Genomic DNA, 25663 nt, shown 5'->3' on the forward strand with positions numbered 1-25663 from the left:
TGCCGTTTCCACAATAACCTTCAACCTGGCATTTCTGTTTTCCACAACCCGAGTCGTATTGATAACCTTACCAATAAAAGCTATAAAGTCAACTTTATTCATTATCAAAGTGTCCTTTGACACCGCACATTCATGAGCACAAGATTTCTGAACAGGCCTTGAAACCATGCCAGGACCATCAGAAGCACCAGCCCTGACAGTAGGTCCACTTACTACAGGTACATCCATGTAAGCTCCATCAGTCCGCACTGTAGTTCTACCAATCTGTCTTACTGCCTCTGCATATGATACAGCAGGGCTGATCCTATATCTCTGAGCCTCTCTAGCCTCTCTCTGTTCCTGGCATCCATCAAATGTTGCACTATGTTCTCCCCCACAATTACAGCACTTAACCTTCACATTGCTTCCACATTCACCGTAATCATGTTCCCCTCCACACTTGGCACATCTTTTCTTTCCTTTACACTGAGCAGCTACATGTCCCATTCTTTGGCATTTTAAACACTGCAGTGCATATGGGACACATTCTCTAACATTGAAACTAAGGGATCCTAGCTGTACTTTTCCCGACAAGACTTTCTCAAACCTCAGCATCACTGATAAGCTTTCACTTCTTTGACCCTCTTTCCTACTGATCAACCTTTTGGCCTCAATCACTCTGCCTCCCTTTACATTTTCTTTAATATCATCTGTGTACATAGATATTGGGACCCCAACCTAGCATAAGCACCAGGTACATGGCTTTTAATCTTCTTCCCATTAAGCTTTTACATTTGCAGAATCTTCCCTTGCTGAGCCTGGCTACCACAAAATATTAGCAATCTACATTTCCAATTAACCGGGCAAGTTTAACGCCACCTATCTCTTTCTCTACATCATTAGTTAGTCGGGTAGGGTGTAAATGAGGCCCTATGGTCTCATCAAACATCATCACAACTTTCCACGCCGACACATTATTACTCTTGCTTCCTACCGTGACCCTCTTTTTGCTTTCTACACTAGACGCTCCACTGCTTTCAGTATCATGATCTCTCTTCTTCCTATGTCTTTCCACTACAGACCATTCAGATCCTTGACCCTCATCCTCCGCCCCATATCATCAGAACGGTCACCCATATTGATCGCACTCCAGCACAGCTATTGCTTCTCCAACCTTCTCTCCATTTCTTCCATTTCTTTCGCTCATTCCACCAATCATTCCAACCCAAACCACAGTTGCGACTGTGGACGAGCTCGATTTAGCTCTCCTGGTGCTCCGGCCCCGAATACACCGAGACTTCACTTAATTTATTCCAGTGAGTGGCTGGTGACTAAAACATACATATATACCTACTATAAAAACACCATACATATGGATACGTTATCAATTGTTTTAATACTATGATAGACAATATAATTAGGCCTATATATGAATATTTCATAGCATTCATTCAATGTGTGAGTCAGTTGTGGTCCTCTGTAGCTCAGCTGGTAGAGCACGGCGCTTGTAACGCCAAGGTAGTGGGTTCGATCCCTGGGACCACCCATACACAAAAAAAAAAATGTATGCACGCATGACTGTAAGTCGCTTTGGATAAAAGCGTCTGCTAAATGGCATATTATATTTTTTATATTTGTGTGAAATTATCTGACCATATGCACCAATTCAGTACAGTAACTTGAAAACATTGGAATGCACATGCATATGTGTTTTTTTTCCCTCAATAAAAACTTTGCAAATTCTTATTTTATGATGCAGATTTGGATTTATAGAAATCCATCACAAATGGGAGATGAATTCCAAATCACCCCCTTCCCCTCCGCCCTCCATTTGCGCGTTTACGCGTACCTCCGCCATTTGCAAAAGTGTCCCAAAACTGAGGGAGTGAACATTATCGAGGGTGTAGGGGATAATTAGACCCTCAGAAAGTCACTTCGACCGACCCAGCAAGGCTGCAGGCGTCAAAGCGAAGTGCTATCTCGACATGCGCTGTCTGCAATATGCTTGGAGTTTTCGCAATTTCATACAGAAGAGGCGTGCCTAATTATATGCCACGTGCATTTGTTTATGTCTGATTTCGAGACGCATGTAACAGATGAAATACCTCCCAAATTAAATGTTTAACTGTTACTGAGGTTTATATCTTGTAAAACTACAGGGGGGATTTGTTAATTAGAATTTCATGCGCGTTTTATTCTTAAAAAGTGGAACATGAATTGCATCATTCATGTCAGGAGTGTGTCCAGAAGTTGATGGGTTTATTAATCTCATCGCCATTCTCTGGAGGTCAGTCACCCAATGAGTTTCGTCAGCAACATGTGACAACAGAGGGCCCTCGGAGCGAGTTGGTAGCCGTTCTTATTATACTAGTGGTTGGTTAGGGGCTAGGGTGTGGTTTGGGATCAGTGATTGGGATTCACAGTGTAAATTGTGGGGTCAAAAACGTCATGTGCTTGAGGACAGTGCACATGCTCTCTCCATTGTTTGCCAGTCAGTTGTTGTAGTTACAAAAAGGCTACAGGAAGAATTGTAATGAACCCAATCAGATAGCTACTGTAACTGTGGTTCTTCGATTACATAAGTTTATCCTATGCTGGGAAGAGTTGGGTATGTTTATATGATAGTTTTACGGCTGTCATGATTTATAACCTGAATGTTCGTTTGCTCTCTCAATGAAAGACATAGTTTGCATTACAAACCACAGTAAAGCTAACTAACGTTAGCTAACGTGCCAACCTGGTTAACACCTTCTGCAACATCTACTTATCTGGCTGGTATCATGAGCTAGCAAAATACCTAGCTAGCTATGTAACATAGCAACACACAAAATATATTTCATTTTCAGGGCATGGTGTGAGCTACTATGATTATGTTTGTTGCTGGGCAGTGCTGAAATGGACAGAATCATAATTTATGCATGAACCTTATTTATATAATATTGCTCCTCTCATTTGCAGACAATGTATTCTTCAGTATTAATAATATGCTGTGTTTTAACTGGACTGATATTTCAACAGTAGACGGTGGGAACTGGAGATGACCACAGTCATAACCCCAGATAAATACCTGACTCAAAGCAGATTTCATCAGGAGGTACTCCTCTGTGGAGTTGGGAGAACCTTCCAGAAGGAAAACCATCTCTGCAGCACTCCACCAATCAGGCCTTTATGTTAGAGTGGCCAGACAGAAGCCACTCCTCAATAAAAGGCACATGACAGAAAGGACTCTCAGACCATGAGAAACAAGATTCTCTGGTCTCATGTAACCAAGATTGAACTCTTTGGCCTGAATGCAAGCGTCACGTCTGGAGGAAACCTGGCACCATCCCTACGGTGAAGCATGGTGGTGACAGCATCATGTTGTGGGGATGTTTTTCAGCGGCAGGGACTGGGAAACTAGTCAGGATCGAGGGAAAGATGATCGAAGCAAAGTACAGAGAGATCCTTGATGAAAACCTGCTCCAGAGCGCTCAGGACCTCAGACTGGGGCGAAGGTTCACCTTCCAACAGGACAACGACCCTAAGCACACAGCCAAGACAACACAGGAGTGGCTTCGGGACAAGTCTCTGAATGGCCTTGAGTGGCCCAGCCAGAGCCCGGACTTGAACCCGATCGAGCATCTCTGGAGAGACCTGAAAATAGCTGTGCAGCGACGCTCTCCATCGAACCTGACAGAGCTTGAAAGGATCTGCAGAGAAGAATGTGAGAAACTACCCAAATACAGGTATGCCAAGCTTGTACCGTCATACCCAAGAAGACTCAAGGCTGTAATCGCTGCCAAAGGTTCTTCAACAAAGTACTGAGGAAAGGGTCTGAATACTTATGTAAATGTGATATTTCAGTTTTTTTATTTTTTTATGAAACATTTGCAAACATTTCTAAAAACCTGTTTTTGCTTTGTCATTATTGTGTGTAGATTGATGAGGGGGAAAAACAATTTAATCCATTTTAGAATAAGGCTGTAACGTAACAAAATGTGGAAAAAGTCAAGGGGTCTTAATACTTTCCGAATGCACTGTACAGGGCTGCCCGCTGGGCCGGGGAGGTTTTGGAAACCCTCTGGGCCAGTCAATCATCCAGTGAAGAAAAATATTGTAATAATGCTATTTTCAATCTAGGCTATATCATTGATGAAAAACCAACACATTTCCAAAGCTGTTAGTTCGTAATGTAGATTATTGATCACACGTGCGATTTGTATTAATCGGGTGGGCAACAACTCTGCCATCACATATATACACTGTACATTGTAGAGTAGGCTACAGAAACACTGCTTGTCAAACGCAATGTTCTCTTGCTAGGTGCGAAATTGAATTAAAGGGCAACTACACCCATTGAAAAAAAAGTATTTTTATTTTTTCCAGACCTCAAAAGTGGTCTCCTGATGTGATTTAAGCATTGTTGTGGACTTAGAACATACAATTTTGACATTTTATATTTAATAAAAGTGTGAAAACAAAACCTGGAATATGTAATTTGGCAAAAAAATATGTAAGTTGGCAAAAAACTAAACGGTTTTGATAGGGCCCTACAACTGTTGCCTTCTGACTGTTCAGAATCGATAACAATAACACCCTTTTTGAGATTGCATGAAGGTTTTAGTTTTTCCCTCCTGTTAGAGACTAACACTCCAAAGAATCAATGTAAATATGATATTGTCAAGTTAAAGTTAGGCTATTTGCTCAGCCCGCAAATGAAAGATAAAATCACCTGCTATTGAAATTATGCCATGGAGCTTTCATTTGGCACAGTGTGCCACTGGCAAATTTACTTGAATATCAAGCTCTGTAATCCATATGTTTATTACAGATCCATTACCATAGCTTGCAAGATCTTTAACAAGCCTGAGTACGATTCCTAGAGCCCAGTATTACTAGACTAGTGCTTGTGCTGGCCACTGGCTTGTGTTGAGTGACTATTGAATATACTCTGGAACTATAGATATCAAATCAAATTGTATTGGTCACATACACGTGTTTAGCTGATGTTATTGCGGGTGTAGCGAAATGCTTGTGCTTCTAGATCCGACAGTGCAGTAATATCTAACAAGTAATATCTAACAATTTCACAACATATACCCAATACACACAAATCTAAGTGATGGGAGCTTTGTTTTGGCTGACATTTCTGGATACCTGAGCCAGGAGCAGGTATTGTTTACCTGCCTCCCTACCATACCCAACCTTATCCAGAATGGTCACGTCTGATAGAGTTCTTCTCCATCAGCATGCCATCTTATCTCCACCATGGCCACAGACATGCTGGCTGTGTCTGGTACTATCATATATTTTCAGTGCAATGTTACCAGGGTGTTTGTTAGTTGACAGGTATGTTATTGTGCACTAACTATGAGACTGTGTGTGGCCCTGACCTTTCTCTGATCTGCTGGAGTAAACACTTTGTCAGATTGCATTCCACCACCCTGAGGTAAACTAAGGGTAGCGTCATCCTGGACTTTAAATTCAACATTAAGAGACAGGTTTTACAGCTTTAGGTTAAGGGTACAGATGTAGGAGCTTAATTTGAGCCAGTTTGCTACAGCAGGAAAATAATCCTGCAGCATCAGGAAATGTGAATTATTATGTGGATTTTAATGAATGGATTTTTTTGTAGGGGTTGATACATTTTTAGTTGGGGCAAATCAAGTCGGATATTTTAAAGTGGAAATTACAAACTTTAGAACCTTTTTAAACCTTGAATGCACTACAAGTTTGTGTTCCTGCCGTGGAGGAAAATTCTCAGCAACAAAAGAGTGATCAAATTAAGATTATACATCTGTATGCCCTGTCTGAGAGGCTTTTCTCTTCTTTTATTGGATTTATATGGCTGTTTTGTCACCCATTTATGTTATTTTTGGGCTTTGGCTCTATGAGATTGAGTGAAAATAGTATAAACTACTATTGTGTTGCTTGACCCTGCATGAGCCTCTCAATGTAAGAATAAGAATAATACTTTATTGATACATTTCTCTCTCTCATCAGAGACCATCCTTGCATTGCCTGGAGTGGCCTCAGCAGGAATGGTGTTCTTTGCTGAAGCCATCGTCTCTAAAGATGGAACATCTGTTCTATTGGAGGTACTGGGGTCCATAAGAAACATTCTAAAGATATATGAGAGTATAGAATTCTGTTGTTATTCTGTCCTATTCCTTGATTCCTGTTGAATGATAATGTTATGTTCCTATTTTGTCTTTAGAACAGTACAATCTGGCCTTCAAGATTGTGCACACGGCGAGCCGGCTGGTGCTTGGCATGCTGACCAATCATGGATTCCATGAGGTATTACATGAAATGTTCAAAGAATGTCTCATTCTGATTCACTAGCACATATTGTGCTGTAAGGGGATAAGAGGGCTGCTGTTTTTTCCTGACTGACACTGTCTATGTCAAAGCATGGGAATGCACCCACGGACAAAAGGTTGGCCCACCATAGGGTTAATCCTGTTTCACAAGGGAGCACACTCCCTATTATCGCTCCATCCAAGCACTTACTATTAAGTCAATTTATATTTCACTTCAATGCCTCGTCTCCCACTAAACCCATCATCAAAGGCAGGCTAGTGTCTGCCACATCATCCCTAGAGCCAAAGTTTAATAACCCTCTATTGCAAACATCTGGCTTTCTCATAGCAGTAAGTGCAGGCCCATGCCAAACCTGACTCTTCACAAAGGAGCGCAGAAGGGTAGGAATAAAACAAAACAGATATAAAGTAATATGATGGTGATGAAAATAGCTGGTGAGCTGGCCTCCCTTTGAGATGATTTGAAGTTAGAGGCCTATATTTCAGCAGATTAGTGGCTAAGTATCGGATCTGAGCTTCAGATCCATCCTTATCAAGCTGTCAGATGTGATGTGGTGGTTATCAACTGTGTAAACCTCATGTTTGCACCAAGGCTATATTTGATGATGTCCTTTAATTTCCCTAACGATTTCCCCTGCCATTGCATAGTGTGGTCTTACTGTAAGTAGTGCCTGTAAATAATCTTGACGTACATAACGTTTAGATCTGAGCTTGACTGGAAGGTCTTATTTTCAGATCCATCCAAACAGTAATGACTTCAACCTCATGTGGACGGGGTCTCGCCTCAAGCCTTACCTCCTATGTAGCCTTCACGACTTCCAGAAGGTCAACCACTTCCCTAGGTACCACAGTGTGTCCAACTGTACATAGACATACGTCCCATTGGCTTGCTACGCTTCCTGATATAAAAGTTCACACTGCTTAGCAGTTTAAGCCCCTTCAAATCAGGCTTGTGTTTATTGGCTTCCACAGTAAAGTACATTTTGTTTGGACCAGTGCCTTTCTAAAACATGAAATGAATCAAACTGTCATGCAGTAGTCTTGTTGCATTGTGTTTGTACAAGCTCTTATTTCTCTCAGCGTCCAAGCTGTGGAGAACTCAAGCATTTCGAGCTGAAAGGTCAATGGCCCTGTTCATTTCTAGGTCATATGAACTGATGCGCAAAGACCGGCTGTATAAAAACATCCAGCGGATGCAGCAGGCTCACGGCGTTAAAAACGTCCACATCGTCCCTCAGACCTTTGTGCTTCCCTCAGAGTACCAGGTGTTCTGCAGTAAGTCCTGCTTGTCTGTTAACTTACTTACTGTAAATGTAAACACAATAAGCCACCATGATTCTCCGCTAGTCTTTCTCACAGCACGCCACACTTCCCCATCCTCTCTCTGCCTCACCACTAGGTTATTTCATCAAGGACAAGGGCCCTTGGATCATTAAGGCAGTAGCATCTTCAAGAGGACGAGGGATCTACTTGGTCAGCAATGTAAGGGATACGCCATAGGAAGAACACTGTACTGTGAAAGTGTTACTGTGTTATATATACGCTCACCTTAAGTCTGGGATAATGACCTGAGCGAACTTGTGTTGTAAATGAAACAATATGGCCAGTTACTTGTGTGGGGGATTCTGTTGAAAAAGAAAGTATAAAACAGTGTGTGTCATAGACATTAAGCATTGTTGAGTAAATCACACACTTCAAGGCATTGGCTTTGGAAGAGCTCCACAAGGTTCTCTGACTTGGACAACCAATAAACACTTTTCTTTTGAGGTATTTTTATGAAACTGGAAAGAATGTCAGGGTGATATTTGGAAAGAAGGATGTTCATTTTGGGGGTTTTCTCTGAACTGTAGCCAGCCCTAAGGTTAGTAGCTCTCCACCTCCCCCACCCCCCATCCCTCCTCGGCTTCAACACCTGCAACACATTTTAGCCTCATAAATGACCCCACTCCTACCCACCGATAGGGCTCTGATAGACTGCTCTACAGGAAGGGTTTTCTCCTTGAATGGCCAATGTCATGTGTCTGACTTGATCATACTTTACCTGGTGCATTATATGTGTTATATAATGATTGCCGTGTTATTTAGCCTAACATATTTGATCCTCATCCTACAAAGCCCAACCAGATTCCAATGGATGAGAACATCTTAGTGTCTCGCTATATCAATAACCTGTTACTGATTGACGGTGAGTTTTTGCCCATCAAGTGTTGACAAATCGGTTACTTATGTAGATGAAGACAGTAGTCAGAAAAGCAGTAATTTGTATCTATGTTTTATAAATTGTTTCCAGACTTCAAGTTTGATGTGCGGTTGTATGTGCTGGTGACATCGTATGATCCACTCACTATCTATCTCTATGAGGAGGGCCTAGCCAGGTGAGCTGTGTACTGGATCTTTCCTTTTACAAATAATGGCCAATGGTTCTATATGGGCTATCTAATCTGTATTTGCCAGGTCATAGAAGTGTATATTGGGTCAAGAGGTCCATCTTGGATAGTGGCTTTGCGATTAGTTTCTGTCCTCATGAATGTAGTGAAGAAAAGTAGCAACTGTATCTGGAATTTACAAGGCAATGACCAGTAGAGGGCAGTCTCAATGTTTCTGTCTGCCACTGATGAGTAGTATGACTTGGCGACGCTTTCAAACAAAGCTCTCCATTGTCTCAACGGTCAAAATGGTCACCAGGAGATGACAGGTTTATTAGACATTGTAATGATATTTTGCTGTAATAATCTCAGATATATAAATCTGCAGTGACAGACTACAAATGATAGTGTCTCAGCGGCAATGCTATTTGCAAGATGAGCAATGTTTAGTTATTTTCTTATCATATTAGATCAATGAAGGCATTGCACATTATATAATTTAGCTGTATCTTTGCCTGGAGCCATCTGTATTACTGTATTCATAGGGATTAATCATTAAGATAGTCAGGATTCAGGTGGGGTTGGGGGCAGAGATGGGTGGATGATGGATTAAATGGCTCATCTCTGCTAGGCTAGACAGATATATGTGTTGCACAGAGTGACACACACTGCCGTTCTTCGCACACTGTGCTTGATTATTAACTGAGGGTAATAAATCCAGGCTGAATTGCAAATACCACTTTTCTCTTTGACATTCCATTGTTTGATGGTATTCAGGTACTCACTGTATGCCAAGGAATCCTCATTATTCCACATGTGGTGTCCAATCCTCTTTAATACAGTACAATAGGGGAAACATATCTCTGTTCTACTAATTGACCCTCTAAGGCTGTCAAAGATCATTCATATTAATTGCTTTATTTATTGTAAGTAATAGTAACTCTGTGTAGAGATCTGTTGTTAGTTTTGTTTTTGGAAATTGTATATTTAAGTAACACTGCCTACAGGTTGGTCACATACACGTGTCTAGCAGATGTTATTGCGGGTGTAGCGAAATGCTTGTGTTTCTAGCTCCGACAGTGCAGTAATATCTAACAAGTAATATCTAAGAATTTCATAACATATACCCAATACACACAAATCTAAGTAAAGCAGTGGAATTAAGAATATATAAATAAATATATGGACGAGCAATGTCAGAGCGGCACAGACTAAGATACAGTAGAATAGTATAAAATACAGTATATACATATGAGATAAGTAATGCAAGATATGTAAACATTATTAAAGTGACTAGTGTTCCATTTATAAAGTGGCCAGTGATTTCTAATCTATGTATATAGGCAGCAGCCTCTAATGTGCTAGTGAAGGCTATTTAACAGGCTGATGGCCTTGAGATAGAAGCTGTTTTTCAGTCTCTCGGTCACAGCTTTGATGCACCTGTACTGACCTCGCCTTCTGGATGATAGCGGGGTGAACAGGCAGTGGCTCAGGTGGTTGTTGTCCTTGATTATCTTTTTGGCCTTCCTGTGACATCGGGTGCTGTAGGTGTCCTGGAGGGCTGGTAGTTTGCCCCCGGTGATGTGTTGGGCAGACCGCACCACCCTCTGGAGAGCCCTGCGGTTGCGGGCGGTGCATTTGCCGTACCAGGCGGTGATACAGCCCGACAGGATGCTCTCAATTGTACATCTGTTAAAGTTTGTGAGGGTTTTAGGTGCCAAGACAAATTTCTTCAGCCTCCTGAGGTTGAAGAGGCGTCGAGGTCCCGTTGATGTGGATAGGGGGGTGCACCCTATGCTGTTTCCTGAAGTCCACGATCATCTCCTTTGTTTTGTTGACGTTGACTGAGAGGTTATTTTCTTGGCACCACACTCCCAGAGCCCTCACCTCCTCCCTGTAGGCTGTCTCGTCATTGTTGGTAATTAAGTCTACTACTGTTGTGTCGTCTGCATACTTGATGATTGAGTTGGAGGCGTGCTTGGCCACGCAGTCATGGGTGAACAGGGAGTACAGGAGGGGGCTGAGCACGCACACTTGTGGGGCCCCAGTGTTGAGGATCAGCGAAGTGGATGTGTTGTTTCCTACCTTCACCACCTGGGGGCGGCCCGTAAGGAAGTCCAGGACCCAGTTGCACAGGGCTGGGTTCAGACAAAGGGCCTCGAGCTTAATGATGAGCTTGGAGGGTACTATGGTGTTGAATGCTGAGCTATAGTCAATGAACAGCATTCTTACATAGAGTTGAAGTCAGAAGTTTACATACACTTAGGTTGGAGTCTTTAAAACTCGTTTTTCAACCACTCCACAAATGTCTCGTTAACAAACTACAGTTTTGGCAAGTCGGTTAGGACATCTACTTTGAGCATGACACAAGTAATTTTTCCAACATTTGTTTACAGACAGAGTATTTCACTTATAATTCACTGTATCACAATTCCAGTGGGTCAGAAGTTTACATACACTAAGTTGACTGTGCCTTTAAACAGCTTTGAAAATTCCAGAAAATGATATCATGGTTTTAGAAGCTTCTGATAGGGTAATTGACATCATTTGAGTCAATTGGAGGTGTACCTGTGGATGTATTTCAAGGCCTACCTTCAAACTCAGTGCCTCTTTGCTTGACATCATGGGAAAATCAAAAGAAATCAGCCAAGGCCTCAGAAAATAAATTGTAGACCTCCACAAGTCTGTTTCATCCTTGGGAGCAATTTCCAAACACCTGAAGGTACCACGTTCATCTGTACAAACAATAGTACGCAAGTATAAACACCATGGGACCACGCAGCCGTCATACTGCTCAGGAAGGAGACACTTTCTGTCTCCTAGAGATGAACGTACTTTGGTGCGAAAAGTGCAAATCAATCCCAGAACAACAGCAAAGGACCTTGTGAAGATGCTGGATGAAACCGGTACAAAAGTCTCTATATCCACAGTAAAACTAGTCCTATATCGACATAACCTGAAAGGCCGCTCAGCAAGGAAGAAGCCACTGCTCCAAAACCGCCATAAAAAAGCCAGACTACGGTTTGCAACTGCACATGGGGACAAAGATCGTACTTTTTGGAGAAATGTCCTCTGGTCTGATGAAACAAAAATACAACTGTTTGGCCATAATGACCATCTTTATGTTTGGAGGCAAAAGGGGGTAGCTTGCAAGCCGAAGAACACCGTCCCAACCGTGAAGCACGGGGGTGGCAGCATCATGCTGTGGGGGTGCTTTGGTGCAGGAGGGACTGGTGCACTTCACAAAATAGATGGCATCATGAGGAAGGAAAATTATGTGGATATATTGAAGCAACATCTCAAGACATCAGTCAGGAAGTTAAAGCTTGGTCGCAAATGGGTCTTCCAAATGGACAATGACCCCAAGCATACTTCCAAAGTTGTGGCAAAATAGCTTAAGGACAACAAAGTCAAGGTATTGGAGTGGCCATCACAAAGCCCTGACCTCAATCCTGTAGAAAATGTGTTGGCAGAACTGAAAAAGCGTGTGCGAACAAGGAGGCCTACAAACCTGACTCAGTTACACCAGCTCTGTCAGGAGGAATGGGCCAACATTCACCCAACTTATTGTGGGAAGCTTGTGGAAGGCTACCCGAAACATTTAATCCAAGTTAAACAAGTTAAAGGGAATGCTACCAAATACTAATTGAGTGTATGTAAACTTCTGACCCACTAGGAATGTGATGAAATAAATAAAAGCTGAAATAAATAATTCTCTCTAAATTCTCTCTAAATCTGACATTTCACATTCTTAAAATCAAGTGGTGATCCTAACTGACCTAAAACAGGGACTTTTTACTAGGATTAAATGTCAGGAATTGTGAAAAACTGAGTTTAAATGTATTTGGCTAAGGTGTATGTAAACTTCCGACTTCAACTGTAGGTATTCTTCTTGTCCAGATGGGATAGGGCAGTGTGCAGTGTGATGGCGATTGCATCGTCTGTGGATTTATTGGGGCGGTAAGCAAATTGAAGTGGGTTTAGGGTGGCAGGTAAGTTAGAGGTGATATGATCCTTGACTAGTCTCTTAAAGCACTTCATGATGACAGAAGTGAGTGCTACTGGGCGATAGTCATTTAGTTCAGTTACCTTTGCTTTCTTGGGTACAGGGACAATGGTGGCCATCTTGAAGCATGTGGGGACAGCAGACTGGGATAGGGAGAGATTGAATATGTCCGTAAACACACCAGCCAGCTGGTCTGCGCATGCTCTGAGGATTTGGCTAGGGATGCCATCTGGGCCGGCAGCCTTGCGAGGGTTAACATGCTTAAATGTCTTACTCACATCAGCCACGGAAAAGGAGAGCCCACAGTCCTTGGTAGCGGGCCGCATCGGTGGCACTGTATTATCCTCAAAGCGAGCGAAGAAGGTGTTTAGCTTGTCCGGAAGCAAGATGTCGGTGTCTGCGACGTGGCTGGTTTTCCTTTTGTAGTCCGTGATTGTCTGTAGACCCTATCACATACGTCTTGTGTCTGAGCCGTTGAATTGCGACTCCACTTTGTCCCTATACTGATGTTTTGCCTGTTGCGGTGGTTCGCACTTTCAATTTTGCGCAAATGCTGCCATCTATCCACGGTTTCTGGTTAGGGTAGGTTTTAATAGTCACAGTGGGTACAACATCTCCTATACACTTCCTGATTAACTCAGTCACCGTATCAGTATATACGTTGATATTATTCTCTGAAGCTACGCAGAACATCTCCCAGTCCGCGTGATCAAACCAATCTTGAAGCGTGGATTCTGATTGGTCAGACCAGCGTTGAATAGTCTTTAGCACGGGTACTTCCTGTTTGAGTTTCTGTCTATAGGAAGAGTGGAGCAAAATGGAGTCGTGGTCAGATTTGCTGAAATGAGGGCCTTGTATGCATCCTGGAAGTTGGAGTAGCAGTGGTCGAGGGTTTTAGCAGCGCAAGTACTACAGTCGATGTGTTGATAGAACTTCGGCAACCTTCTCCTCAAATTTACTTTGTTAAAATCCCCAGCTACAATAAATGCAGCCTCAGGAAATGTGGTTTCCAGTTTGCATAGAGTCCAGTGAAGTTCTTTGAGGGCCGTTGTGGTATCGGCTTGAGGGGGGATATACACGGCCGGGACTATAACCGAAGAAAATTATCTTGGGAGATAATACGGTCGGCATTTGTGTGTGAGGTATTCTAGGTCGGGTGAACAAAAGGACTTGAGTTCCTGTATGTTATCACAATTACACCATGAGTCGTTAATCATAAAACATACACCTCCGCCCTCTGCTTCCCAGAGAGATATTTATTTTTGTCTGCGCGATGAACTGAGAACCCAACTGGCTGGACCGTGTTGGACGGTATATCCTGAGAGAGCCATGTTTCCGTGAAACAGAGTATGTTACAATCCCTGATGTCTCTCTGGAAATTAACCCTCGCCCTGAGCTCGTCAACTTTATTATCCAGAGACTGAACATTAGCGAGTAATATACTCGGAAGCGGTGGGTGGTGTGCACGCCTCCTAAGTCGGACTAGAAGGCCGCTCCGAGTTCCTCTCCTCCGGCGTTGTTTTGGGTCGGCCTCTGGAATCAGTTCAATTGCCCTGGGGGGTGCGAACAAAGGAAAGTCAGTCTTAATGCTGGTAGTGCTGGTGAGTTACTGCCGCTCTGATATCCAATAGTTCTTCCCGGCTGTATGTAATAACACAAACCATTTTCTGGGCTAATAACGTAATAAATAATACATAAAAAAACAAAATACTGCAAAGTTTCCTAAGAGCTAGAAGCAAGGCAGCCCTCTCTGTCGGCGTCATTTTAACTTGGCTGCTCTCACTTACTACAGCGTGAACAAGAAGAGCAGCGACTATCTCAGGTAACCTGGGATCTGCAGTCAACAGTCACTTCTTTATTCTCCTTCAGGAATCTCTAAATTAATATGTAGCTAATTGAGGGGGCATGGAATTTGGGAAAACATAGCAAATCATACACCTTTGTGCCTTGGGCATTTGAATGGTATGTATTAGATAATAGACTCCCGCTTCATTCAAAAGCCTGTTTTGGAAAAAGCCATGCCTTGTTCCTTTTCAGTTGCAATGACCCTGAAGTGGAGGATTACGGGAACAAATGGAGCATGAGTGTAATGCTCCGGTATTTGAAGCAGGAGGGAAAGGACACCACATGTGAGTAGCCTAAACTCTTCACTCTCTTTTGAACCTTCCTCCCCCTCCACCCTCTCCTGGCTCAGAACGTCCATGCTATTGTCCATGCACAGTCAAATAAATTAGTCTGTATTGTCAAGATGTTGCTGTAGTTGAACCGGATTCAATCTTACACCCAGATCCCCACCCTTCTCTTCTCTGTCTAAATACTCAGCAGAGCAGAATCTACATGGCAACCTGTAACCACAGATTGTATCCCAGATGTTGTGATATTGTAAGCACTTTGTGTCTAGTGTAAAGTTCTTTAGGGTCCTGTGTGTAAAGTGGACATAGTAACCCATGCCATGTCTCAGACTGTGTCACCCTGCTGTCTGTGTCTCTGTGTGTTCCAGTGCTGATGAGTCAGGTGGAGGACCTGGTGATCAAGGCTGTTCCGAGTGCTGAGCTGCAGATAGCCACTGCCTGCAAAATGTTTGTGCCCCATAGTAACAACTGCTTCGGGAAGACTGTCTGCCACATTCTAGTCTGTTTCCCTGGCTGTACCTTTCTTGTACTCTCTACGTCTTTGAATTCCATACCGTACATTTTTAGTTCTTTCCTCCTTCATGTGTTCAGTGCAGACTACAGATAGTCCTTCCCAAACCGTCCAGTTTCTGTGTCGGACGGTTTTGGAGTGGCTTTTGACTGAAGCAGGAATTTGCTTCATTTTTTCTGTTGCCATTCAGGTCTGACTGATTTAGGCTGACTGTTTTCTTGGCTGCTCCTGTGTAGCACCAGGCTCGTGTGAACTCCATTTTGGAGCCATTACTGATGTTAGTGTTGGCACTAAGTGTCTTCCCTGTCTCTCTGGCGTTCTCTCAGAGAGTTGGGGTTTGACTGCCGGTACGTCTGCTGAGCCTCCTCGAGTGCCTCTGCCCTCCCTGTCTCCCTTTCTTTCTTTCTTTCTCTCTCACTGTCTTTTTTTCTCTGTTTCCCCCTCTCCTATTCTCTTTTCCTGTTCTTGTCTGTAACTTTCTCGTCTCTCTCTCTCTCTGCTCTGAACTTTCACTGGTTAGAAAAGTAGAGAGCCCTGGCTGCACTTTGACAGGTCACTGTAGGCATAATAGACCCCTGACTTGTGATTGTTTGGGCTGTAGGGGCTGTGTACCAGGGCAAAATAATATAATCGAAGAATCGCCTATATAGAGATACTATCTCTACCCTGAGCGGCAGGCATCACCGCAGGGCTTAACAGCCAGACGGGCCCAGGGTATGAAATGTACAGATGAAGGTGTTTGTAGGATGAGGTGGGGCCTCATACATGCCTGATGGAAATGAATCAACTCAGGAAAAGATGACAGCAGAGATCCTCCATTCTTGGGAGTGCGAGTGAGAGCGAGAGTGAGAGTGAGAGAATGGGGCAGGAATTGATATTGACACACAGATGAACTCACACACACACCCGCATGTACATATGCACTGCAATTAGGCTCCATCTATCTTGTTCTATACACAAATCCTGTTGACTATAATGAACATGCCCATTACCCTTTGTGATATTAGTTTACCGTCTAATGTGGTGTAATTTTGTTGTCTTCAGATCGCCCAGAGCTAGTTAATTATAGCATTCACATTGTGTCTGCTGGAGACAGTTTCCAAAGGAAGACAGTGACAGCTCTTTCCTGACAGTTCCAGAGGACCACCCTCGTCCTGCTGCCTCTGTTCTAATCCTCCTCTCAAGGTGGGCCTGTTGCTTTTTAAATATGTGACTGAGTGTCTGTGGAGACATGTAGGAGCCATTGTAAAACATGAGTGCTGGGAGGCCAGGCCTGCCTCTGCTTCAGGGAGTCCAGTATCACTGTGTGCTTTATCTTCTCTTAAATAAAATCAACCCAAACCACAGAGGGGCTGTGTTCTCCCAGCTCCTGTCGACCTCCTCCTCCTCCTCCTCCTCCTCTCTCTGTCTTCCTCTCCTCCTCCCCCAACCTCCCAAACATGAACACAATGTTAATTCATCCTCTGAAATGGTCCCGAGCAGTGTTGCCATGCATCAATAAAAGAGAAAACATAAGAAGCTGTGATGTATCCTGATAAATAATTGTTGGTAAGGAGGGTGGTGTATGCGTCCCTAAAACAGGGCCTATTGTTCGGAGTTAACATGCAATCTCTGCCACTTCTGGACCACAGCCACACAAGGCAATAAAGAGAGTTGTAATCTTAATTTGCAGCAAATTATTCCAAGCCATTTTAGTGTCTTTAATACAATGTTTGTTTTCAAATGGGATTTGCTCTTTTTGCACAAATTGCTCTGCCTATCTAAACGAACCTACTGTAACAAAATCCTTTATTGCTCTCTCTCTGATGTGAGAAAGAGTGAAAATAACAGTTCTTTTTCAAACATTCTGTGGTAAGTTGTATGTGGGAGAGGTGCTACCCATGCTGCTCTCTTTACCACTGTGCCTTAAGATTAATGGACAGGCGTTTTACTGAGAGATGCTGATTAAGACATGTTTTAACTGAGATCTGATTAGCCAAGCAAAAGGCCTATTTTATTACACATCAAACATTCCACTAACTGCACATGCATTCCACTGAACATCTCTGTTATAGCCTACTACATATTGTGTAATCAGCAATAGCCTTTAAACAACTTTTATTAGTCCTACATTTGTCTGTAGGTCAAACACTTTCCTGTCCCAAAAATAGGGGGTATCACGATGAGGATGATGTGGTTGCTATGCAATTCTTTGCAGGCGATCACTGGATTGAGCCTATGTTTTGAGTCTACTAATTTTTATCATACAGTTTTTCCTCTTTATGTTATCCATGGAGATACGGCAGTATATATTTTCCATGTTTTTATTTGCTGCCTTTAGGGCGTCTTCGCGCATTTGGCATCAAACTTGTTGCTCCTCTGTAAATCCAGAGAAACAAGTTCAACATAAGTGATTTATTTGAAAATGATGCAATAATCCAATTTGTGATAACTAACAACAAAACCCACTTCAAGAAGATGCTTTATGTTGTTGTTGTTATTGTGGGGCCCATGAACTGCATGGCCAGGGTGGGGAGAACATTGTTTTGGCGCTGTCTCTTGTGATGGAGTGTCCAACTGCGCCCACCCAATAGTAAAAAACACTCCTCTTCATCATCCCCTCTTCGCATTACTTCTTTGTTTATTTCCCTCCCTCGTTTAATGGGTGTTGGGGATGTTCTCTCGTTGTCCTCTCTCGCTGTGTGATTGCTGTTGTGGCTTCTCTGTGGCTGCGTTAACAGCGCTCCCCAGGCAGCGGTCGAGCCACAGAACAGACACGTCTCAGAGCTCCCGGCTCCGGGGGGAGTCTGCTTGTCGGGGGCTGGAGAGGCTTTATTTCTCCTCTTTATCCCGTTGTTGTGGTGCGACTGATGAGGCACTCCAGGCTCAAACTAATCTATTCCAGTGCTCTGTTCCCTGAGATGTATACATTGCGTTTTATGGCTCTCTCTGTGTGTGTATGTGTGTGTGCGTGCATGCATGTTTTATTTAAAAAGAGTGAAAGGGGGATACGCCAGTGAATGGAAAAGAAAATCCCTGCGTTCTGCTTAGAAACTACTATTTGGATTTCAGTGTCCAATTCGAAGACAGATTGGTACTGCTACTAATGTTACAGGCCTTGGCTAAGGACTCCATCGACACATGTGGCTCAATTCCTCTTTAACATGGGTTTAGTTAGCAAGCCTCTTGACCCTAGCAATGACATGATGAATGACTTTGCTCAGTGGATGAGTTGACATTCAGATCTTCCGTAATCATCATCATATTTACAAGAGAAGATGAATTAGCCTACTCTTGAAGAAGTTCGAATTTCAGGTTTTTTTCTGGATCAAAAAGGGGCTTAGGTGGTGGGCGTGGCAGGGGGCGTGGCAATGAGCGCGGTCGGCCCTTTGGTGTGGCCACATTTCAGAGAAAATGTTTGAGGTCCCCATCTTTGCAGTTTTAAGGCTAATTTCCTCCAATACATTTAGCCATTTACTATTGTCAGAAAACCATGAACCAGAGGTTAGGGAGGAGGCACTTGCAGAAAATCACTAAATGAACCATTAATGACTGAATATAGCTTTTTATATATATATAAAACTTAACTTACACTGTAATATCATTCCTTCACCAACCACTGTGTGAAGATATACACTGCTCAAAAAAATTAAGGGAACACTTAAACAACACAATGTAACTCCAAGTCAATCACACTTCTGTGAAATCAAACTGTCCACTTAGGAAGCAACACTGATTGACAATACATTTCACATGCTGTTGTGCAAATGGAATAGATAACAGGTGGAAATTATAGGCAATTAGCAAGACACCCCCAATAAAGGACTGGTTTTGCAGGTGGTGACCACAGACCACTTCTCAGTTCCTATGCTTCCTGGCTGATGTTTTGGTCACTTTTGAATGCTGGCGGTGCTTTCACTCTTGTGGTAGCATGAGATGGAGTCTACAACCCACACAAGTGGCTCAGGTAGTGCAGCTCATCCAGGATGGTACATCAATGCGAGCTGTGGCAAGAAGGTTTGCTGTGTCTGTCAGCATAGTGTCCAGAGCATGGAGGCGCTACCAGGAGACAGGCCAGTACATCAGGAGACGTGGAGGAGGCCGTAGGAGGGCAACAACCCAGCAGCAGGACTGCTACCTCCACCTTTGTACAAGGAGGAGCAGGAGGAGCACTGCCAGAGCCCTGCAAAATGACCTCCAGCAGGCCACAAATGTGCATGTGTCTGCTCAAACGGTCAGAAACAGACTCCATGAGGGTGGTATGAGGGCCCGACGTCCACAGGTGGGGGTTGTGCTTACAGCCCAACACCGTGCAGGACGTTTGGCATTTGCCAGAGAACACCAAGATTGGCAAATTCGCCACTGGCGCCCTGTGCTCTTCACAGATGAAAGCAGGTTCACACTGAGCACGTGACAGACGTGACAGAGTCTGGAGACGCCGTGGAAAACGTTCTGCTGCCTACAACATCCTCCAGCATGACCGGTTTGGCGGTGGGTCAGTCATGGTGTGGGGTGGCATTTCTTTGGGGGGCCGCACAGCCCTCCATATGCTCGCCAGAGGTAGCCTGACTGCCATTAGGTACCAAGATGAGATCCTCAGACCCCTTGTGAGACCATATGCTGGTGCGGTTGGCCCTGGGTTCCTCCTAATGCAAGACAATGCTAGACCTCATGTGGCTGGAGTGTGTCAGCAGTTCCTGCAAGAGGAAGGCATTGATGCTATGGACTGGCCCGCCCGTTCCCCAGACCTGAATCCAATTGAGCACATCTGGGACATCATGTCTCGCTCCATCCACCAACGCCACGTTGCACCACAGACTGTCCAGGAGTTGGCGGATGCTTTAGTCCAGGTCTGGGAGGAGATCCCTCAGGAGACCATCCGCCACCTCATCAGGAGCATGCCCAGGCATTGTAGGGAGGTCATACAGGCACGTGGAGGCCACACACACTACTGAGCCTCATTTTGACTTGTTTTAAGGACATTACATCAAAGTTGGATCAGCCTGTAGTGTGGTTTTCCACTTTAATTTTGAGTGTGACTCCAAATCCAGACCTCCATGGGTTGATAAATTTGATTTCCATTGATAATTTTTGTGTGATTTTGTTGTCAGCACATTCAACTATGTAAAGAAAAAAGTATTTAATAAGATTATTTCATTCATTCAGATCTAGGATGTGTTATTTTAGTGTTCCTTTTATTTTTTTGAGCAGTGTAGCATGGGTTCTCTGTGTTAACACTGACGTTGACCTCTTACACTAGAATAAATAACTTATGTTACGACGGCTTTGAAAACACCAACCTCTGGCCTCTTCTCAAAACAGACAATTTTCTTTTTAAGTGCCATTAAGCTGATTTTTCTTTGGCTTTACGGCCAGAGCTTTGCCCAATGCCCAGTCCCTCTAAAAGGCTGTTGTTTTTCCCCGGGAGCTGTATGCTAAGCTAAGGGACTCTCCCCAGGCAGAGCAGTGCAGTGTGAGACTGAGGGAGTGATGGTGAGGAGGGCTTCCACAGGGCTCCTAGCACCGCCGTGCCGTGGTGGCATGGCTGTTTTATAACCGCGAAGGAAGGAGAGAGAGTATGGATGAGTTTGTACACAGGGAACTCCCTGACCACTCAGTAAAAGGCCTTTATTGTGTCGCTGTCTGCCAAGCTGGCGATGGAGTGTCTGATTCGCCAGGTCCCTCGCACTTGGAAAATACTTCCATAATTTTCCAAACATAGCTCAGTTGGAGTTCAGGGTCTATCAACAATTTGCTCCATCGTAATCATCTGCTTCTCTTCAACTAGGCCTAGATCAGTGGTATTTAAATTCTTTCTGCGGGGACCCCATGTTTATCCCAATAATGTTCCCAAGACTTTCTTGCGACCCCACCCCTAACCTAACGTACCAGGCGTAGAAAGAGCCCTGAGCAGAGTTCCCACTTCCATTTTTCAGGGGAAACCGGATATTAGCTGGCGACTCCGCATAGGCTACCCCACCCCAAATCTAATGACACAACCTTCAAATCTGTAAATTTAGATTTTTGCATCAACAAATGACCTTCAATTCATTGCATTTTCATCTCAAAATTAAAAGAAACCAATGAATACATTTACTCAAATGTATTTCTCAAAAACATATGTATATCGTAGCATACCAAAAAGTTATTATTTGTGTAAAATTTTGGCACCCCACTTGCAGGTTGCGACCCCGACTTTGAATACCACTGGCCTAGATGGTGACAGTTTGGGACTGAGGTGTGGTTTACACTGAGGTGTCGGCTAATTTTGTGCTACAATATTGACTGAGCAACACTATCCCAATGTGGCAGAAGGATTTTATAGTATATAATGGCATGAAAATCAGACTTGATGTTCAGAGCTTTTAAATAAAGAATATAGGCATATTCAATGCACGAGTATAGAGTTCATAAATATGTTTCTCATCTAAGTGCTGATGTAAGCAGCTCAATGGAGCTGAGATGTGAATATACTTAGCTAATGTAATTCAGCCAGCCAATCCTCAGTAGCAACAGACGTTTGATGTAGAGTGATTGGATATTTAATATCCATATAATCAGTAGCAGAAAACCAGCCATGTTGTCAACTGCCAGTTTGTGGTAACCAAGATAAGACCCTTGACGTCTTCTGTTTTCTATTGTGACTTATTATTGTTTTATAAGAAACTGGATCTTTCATCACTAGGACCAGGAGTTTTTCTCCCCACAGGGCCCAAGTTTTAGGCTAGGGCCTAGCTTTTTTCCTGTTTAGCCTAGGTGACTTGGTCTGGGAAAAACCTCTGGTCCTATTCATCACAAATGGGGGCAGCGGAAGCCAGAATAGAGCCAGACTCTACTGACCTCCCATGTGTGTGTGTTTATCTACAGAACTGTACGGCTTTGATGTGCTCATCGACTCCAACCTCAAACCATTGCTCCTGGAGGTCAACCTCTCTCCTTCTCTGGCCTGGTGAGTGAGTGACTGCATATCATCATCTCACGGTTCACAGGAACAAACACATGCTTATGCGTAAATTGCTGGAGGGACTTTAGGGTGACTCAAAAAGGTATTCTTGTCCTTCTTTGAAACGAAACACACTTCTGTTCTTCCTCCCATCAACACATAAACATAATATGGTGAGCTCTAGGAATAGACATGTTAATATAACACATAAGGAAATGTCATGTTTGAAGATTTACACTTCGTTAGTTGATAAATACCGGAAAATAGATCTGAGCAGTTCTTTCCAGGTCTGCAAATTCTGTGAGTTGACTGTGATTGAGACGTTTGTGTCCTCAATAACTTTGGGATTGCACTTGTATGTGAGAAAGGGCATATTGTGTTATTTTACCGGATGGACTTTGATTACTTTCTAATGAACGTCAATGAAATATTTTTGTTAGTTTTATGTGATTTGAATCTTTATTTCCAGCGATGCTCCTCTGGATCTGAAGATAAAGGCCATCATGATATCAGACATGTTTTCTCTTGTGGGTGAGTCTCTCTCTCTCTCTCTCTCTCTGTGTTAATGCACTGATTCTGGGGAGGGAGGGATGCCAAGGGTTTGGTCTGGCGGCTACACCTAAATGCCCTAAAATGTTTCTGGTTATTACATACCGACCTCTTTATTGTAAACCACACCTCTTTATGATGTGAGTACACCATTACCTCTATACTTTTTGTTTTAAAGCATAGTTTGTCAGAAAGGTGCAGGTTTTAGGAGCCCTTGACATGCAGGATATTTCTCCCATTATATCTACTCTTGCTACTGTAAGACTGACTTTGGCAATATGATGAATTGCAAGGGCCTTTTCTCAGGCTAACATCAGTCTGATGCACACAAACATTTTAACCATCTCAATCTCTTTTCATAGTAAGTCAGTAAAGAACTGGACAGATTCTCATCATTTATGACATGGGCAGTCTTCTAAATGAGCTGCCCTTGATCTGTTGCTTCACTCCAGTCCCATGTCTCCTCCATGGCCTCTCTCTACCTGTGAACTGGGCTGGGCCTAGCTGGGGAGTGCCAGCGGAGATGGAAACTTTGTTGGCCCTGACTTCTGCCAACCACAGGATTTAGCCTGCAGCAGGTTCCACTGCGCTTGTTTTTCAGCCCAGTGTCTCTTGTTTATTAGGGCTCTCTTCAGCAAATCCTCGCTGCGAAGGAAGAATGCCACTAATTGGCCATTCTGCTGCCTGACGCTGGGTTTCAGCTTGTGGAGACAGTCAGGCATTGTTTTACACTAACTTTTGCCTCACAGTTAGTTACCGTTTTATATTAGAGAATAGTTGGATTGCTCCGTAATGGGACCTCAGAATTGTGCAGAAACCACAGGGATTATTCATTAACATTCAATGACTGGCGGGTGAAATTGTCAACAGAGGACTTGTTTTGGAGTAATTAAGCTCTCTTGAGAAATGTGATCTCACATTATTAAGCCAAAGCAATCCTTAGCATGCAGACAAGAAATTGTTAGCCCTAGGAGCAGATCAACACTGTTTATACAACAGCCTTTCTTTATGCGGAGAATGTCTTTGTTATGTTGCCTTCCTTCACAATTAATGCATTCTCAGGTAGCCAGGTTGTTTGGAGCTGTGGAGAATATTTTAAAGAAATTCAAGTCCACACCTGAAACAAATATTGTTATTACACTTTTTTTCTAGTACTTCATCCTTACACTTTCAGACTCAGCCAATTCCTTCCAAAGCAAGTTGAGCATTGACAATGACACGTGTACTACACGTACAACTGATTTAATCTCCCCATACGTTCATATCAGTACTGGTAATGAGTTGAGATCTTCTGTCTTCATCTTGTTTGTACCTTCCTGTCATGATCCAGAGCGTCGTCTGAGCCCATTAACGATATCTAAAATGACACTGAGCCCCAGAGCCTGTAGGCCATATCTAATGACACTGTGAGGGGCTGTTGGGCTATGGTGTATCTGTCTGTACTGAGGCCAGCGTGCGGAATCATAAATTGCAGTTATCTTTGGACTGATGCATTAGCGCGAGCCTAGGGAAAATGGCATGTAAAACATACTCCGTCTATTATTCACTACAAACCCCAGCGCTTTTGGCTGATAACGCTTGGGCTGCATCCCAGCTCTGTAAATAATGACAGCATGCCATTAGCATTCATTTTCCCCTCGTGTGTAGCTGTCAGTAATGCGTCAGCCGTGTTTGTAATAATTGCCGCATTTAGACAAGAACATGGCAAGAGCCCAATTCTTACCTGACGGCTTGGATGAGGCAGACAAATAACCTCAGGGCCTGAGCTGTCGATTGATTTGATCCTAAAGAAGTTTTCCCATCACTCTGTATGGGAAAGTATGACGTTAACTTTAAAGTAGTTTTTCTCTCTTCATCTGGGATCAGTTAGCGCTTAGTGAGTTTTTTAAAGAGAGAAAGAGAGAGTGTAAATGATTGTGAGTTTGAGAAGAACTGTGGAGAAAGGCCTACAGCACCGTATTCATGTCATGCATGATAGTATCAGATTGATCTTTATTCCAGGATTACATGTGCTTTACTGCTCTAGATAACACATGCTCTCTAGAATATTTGGCCACTGTCATTTACTCATTGTAGTGAGTCATGTCCCTACAGGTTTTGTTTGTCAGGACCCCCTGCTACAACAATCCCGCTCTGAACGGGTGACTCTGGACCCAGGCCTGAAGTACCAAGCCCACAAAGCACAGGTATGGGACACCACCTTCTTTATTGTTTCACTAAAAGGTGCTTTAGTTTATACATCTGAAGGAACCTCCTTTCCATGCCATATAACCTAACTTCATGAAACGTCTTTCTCAACATGGCCTGTCATCATGTCTCTTACTATATTTGTTTTGCTGTTATAGCTGAGCCCTTTTTGCCTTCATGGAAAAATCATTCTCATGAAAAACAACTGCTAATGCAATTACAGTGTTAGGGTGACATCATCAGCACTGCGAGTGCAGCGCTCTGTGGATGTATTATTTTATCATGTTTAATCAGGTGACTAACGCTCTCACTAGGTTCTATTGCTTAATGATGCCACAGCAGCTAATACACTTGGCTCACCGCAGTCAACTACTGCACCCGGTCTGGGCTAGGATCTGCTGCTGGGACATGATCAAGTCAGACATTTTTCTACTCCACCTTATATTGTGTAAAGTGCCCAGATAGCCTTACCGTAACAAGGCTGTACGGTTGTTCATGTGTCTACTGTATGCATGACTCTGTTTGTGTGCCAACAGTATGTGTGTCTTTCGATGTGCATGTCTAAGTGCTTCTTTCATGTGTGTATGTTAAGACAGGTGTAGTTAGCGGCTGATGTTCATCTCACTGTTTCTGACACGCCATTGCCTAACTTGGCGTCCTTTCTCTGCTCAGTCAGTCCGTGCGCACTCCAGAGTGGTAAGTTGTCCTG

The 25663-nt window shown here is 43.4% G+C and overlaps 1 protein-coding gene across 1 annotated transcript; it reads left to right on the forward strand.

Moving 5' to 3' along the window:
- Positions 1-5899: 5899 nt before the first annotated feature.
- On the forward strand, positions 5900-25166 carry LOC121544469 (tubulin polyglutamylase TTLL5). The gene is given in 17 exon segments (XM_045209060.1): positions 5900-5913; positions 5962-5997; positions 5999-6033; positions 6036-6056; positions 6176-6258; positions 7017-7123; positions 7426-7556; positions 7681-7763; positions 8397-8466; positions 8572-8656; positions 14398-14475; positions 14691-14782; positions 15154-15260; positions 22142-22224; positions 22688-22749; positions 24862-24953; positions 25113-25166. Coding segments are annotated over 17 exon segments (1233 nt in total).
- Positions 25167-25663: the final 497 nt, after the last annotated feature.

This window comes from Coregonus clupeaformis, chromosome 29 (genome assembly GCF_020615455.1).
Source record: "Coregonus clupeaformis isolate EN_2021a chromosome 29, ASM2061545v1, whole genome shotgun sequence".
NCBI lineage: Eukaryota > Metazoa > Chordata > Actinopteri > Salmoniformes > Salmonidae > Coregonus > Coregonus clupeaformis.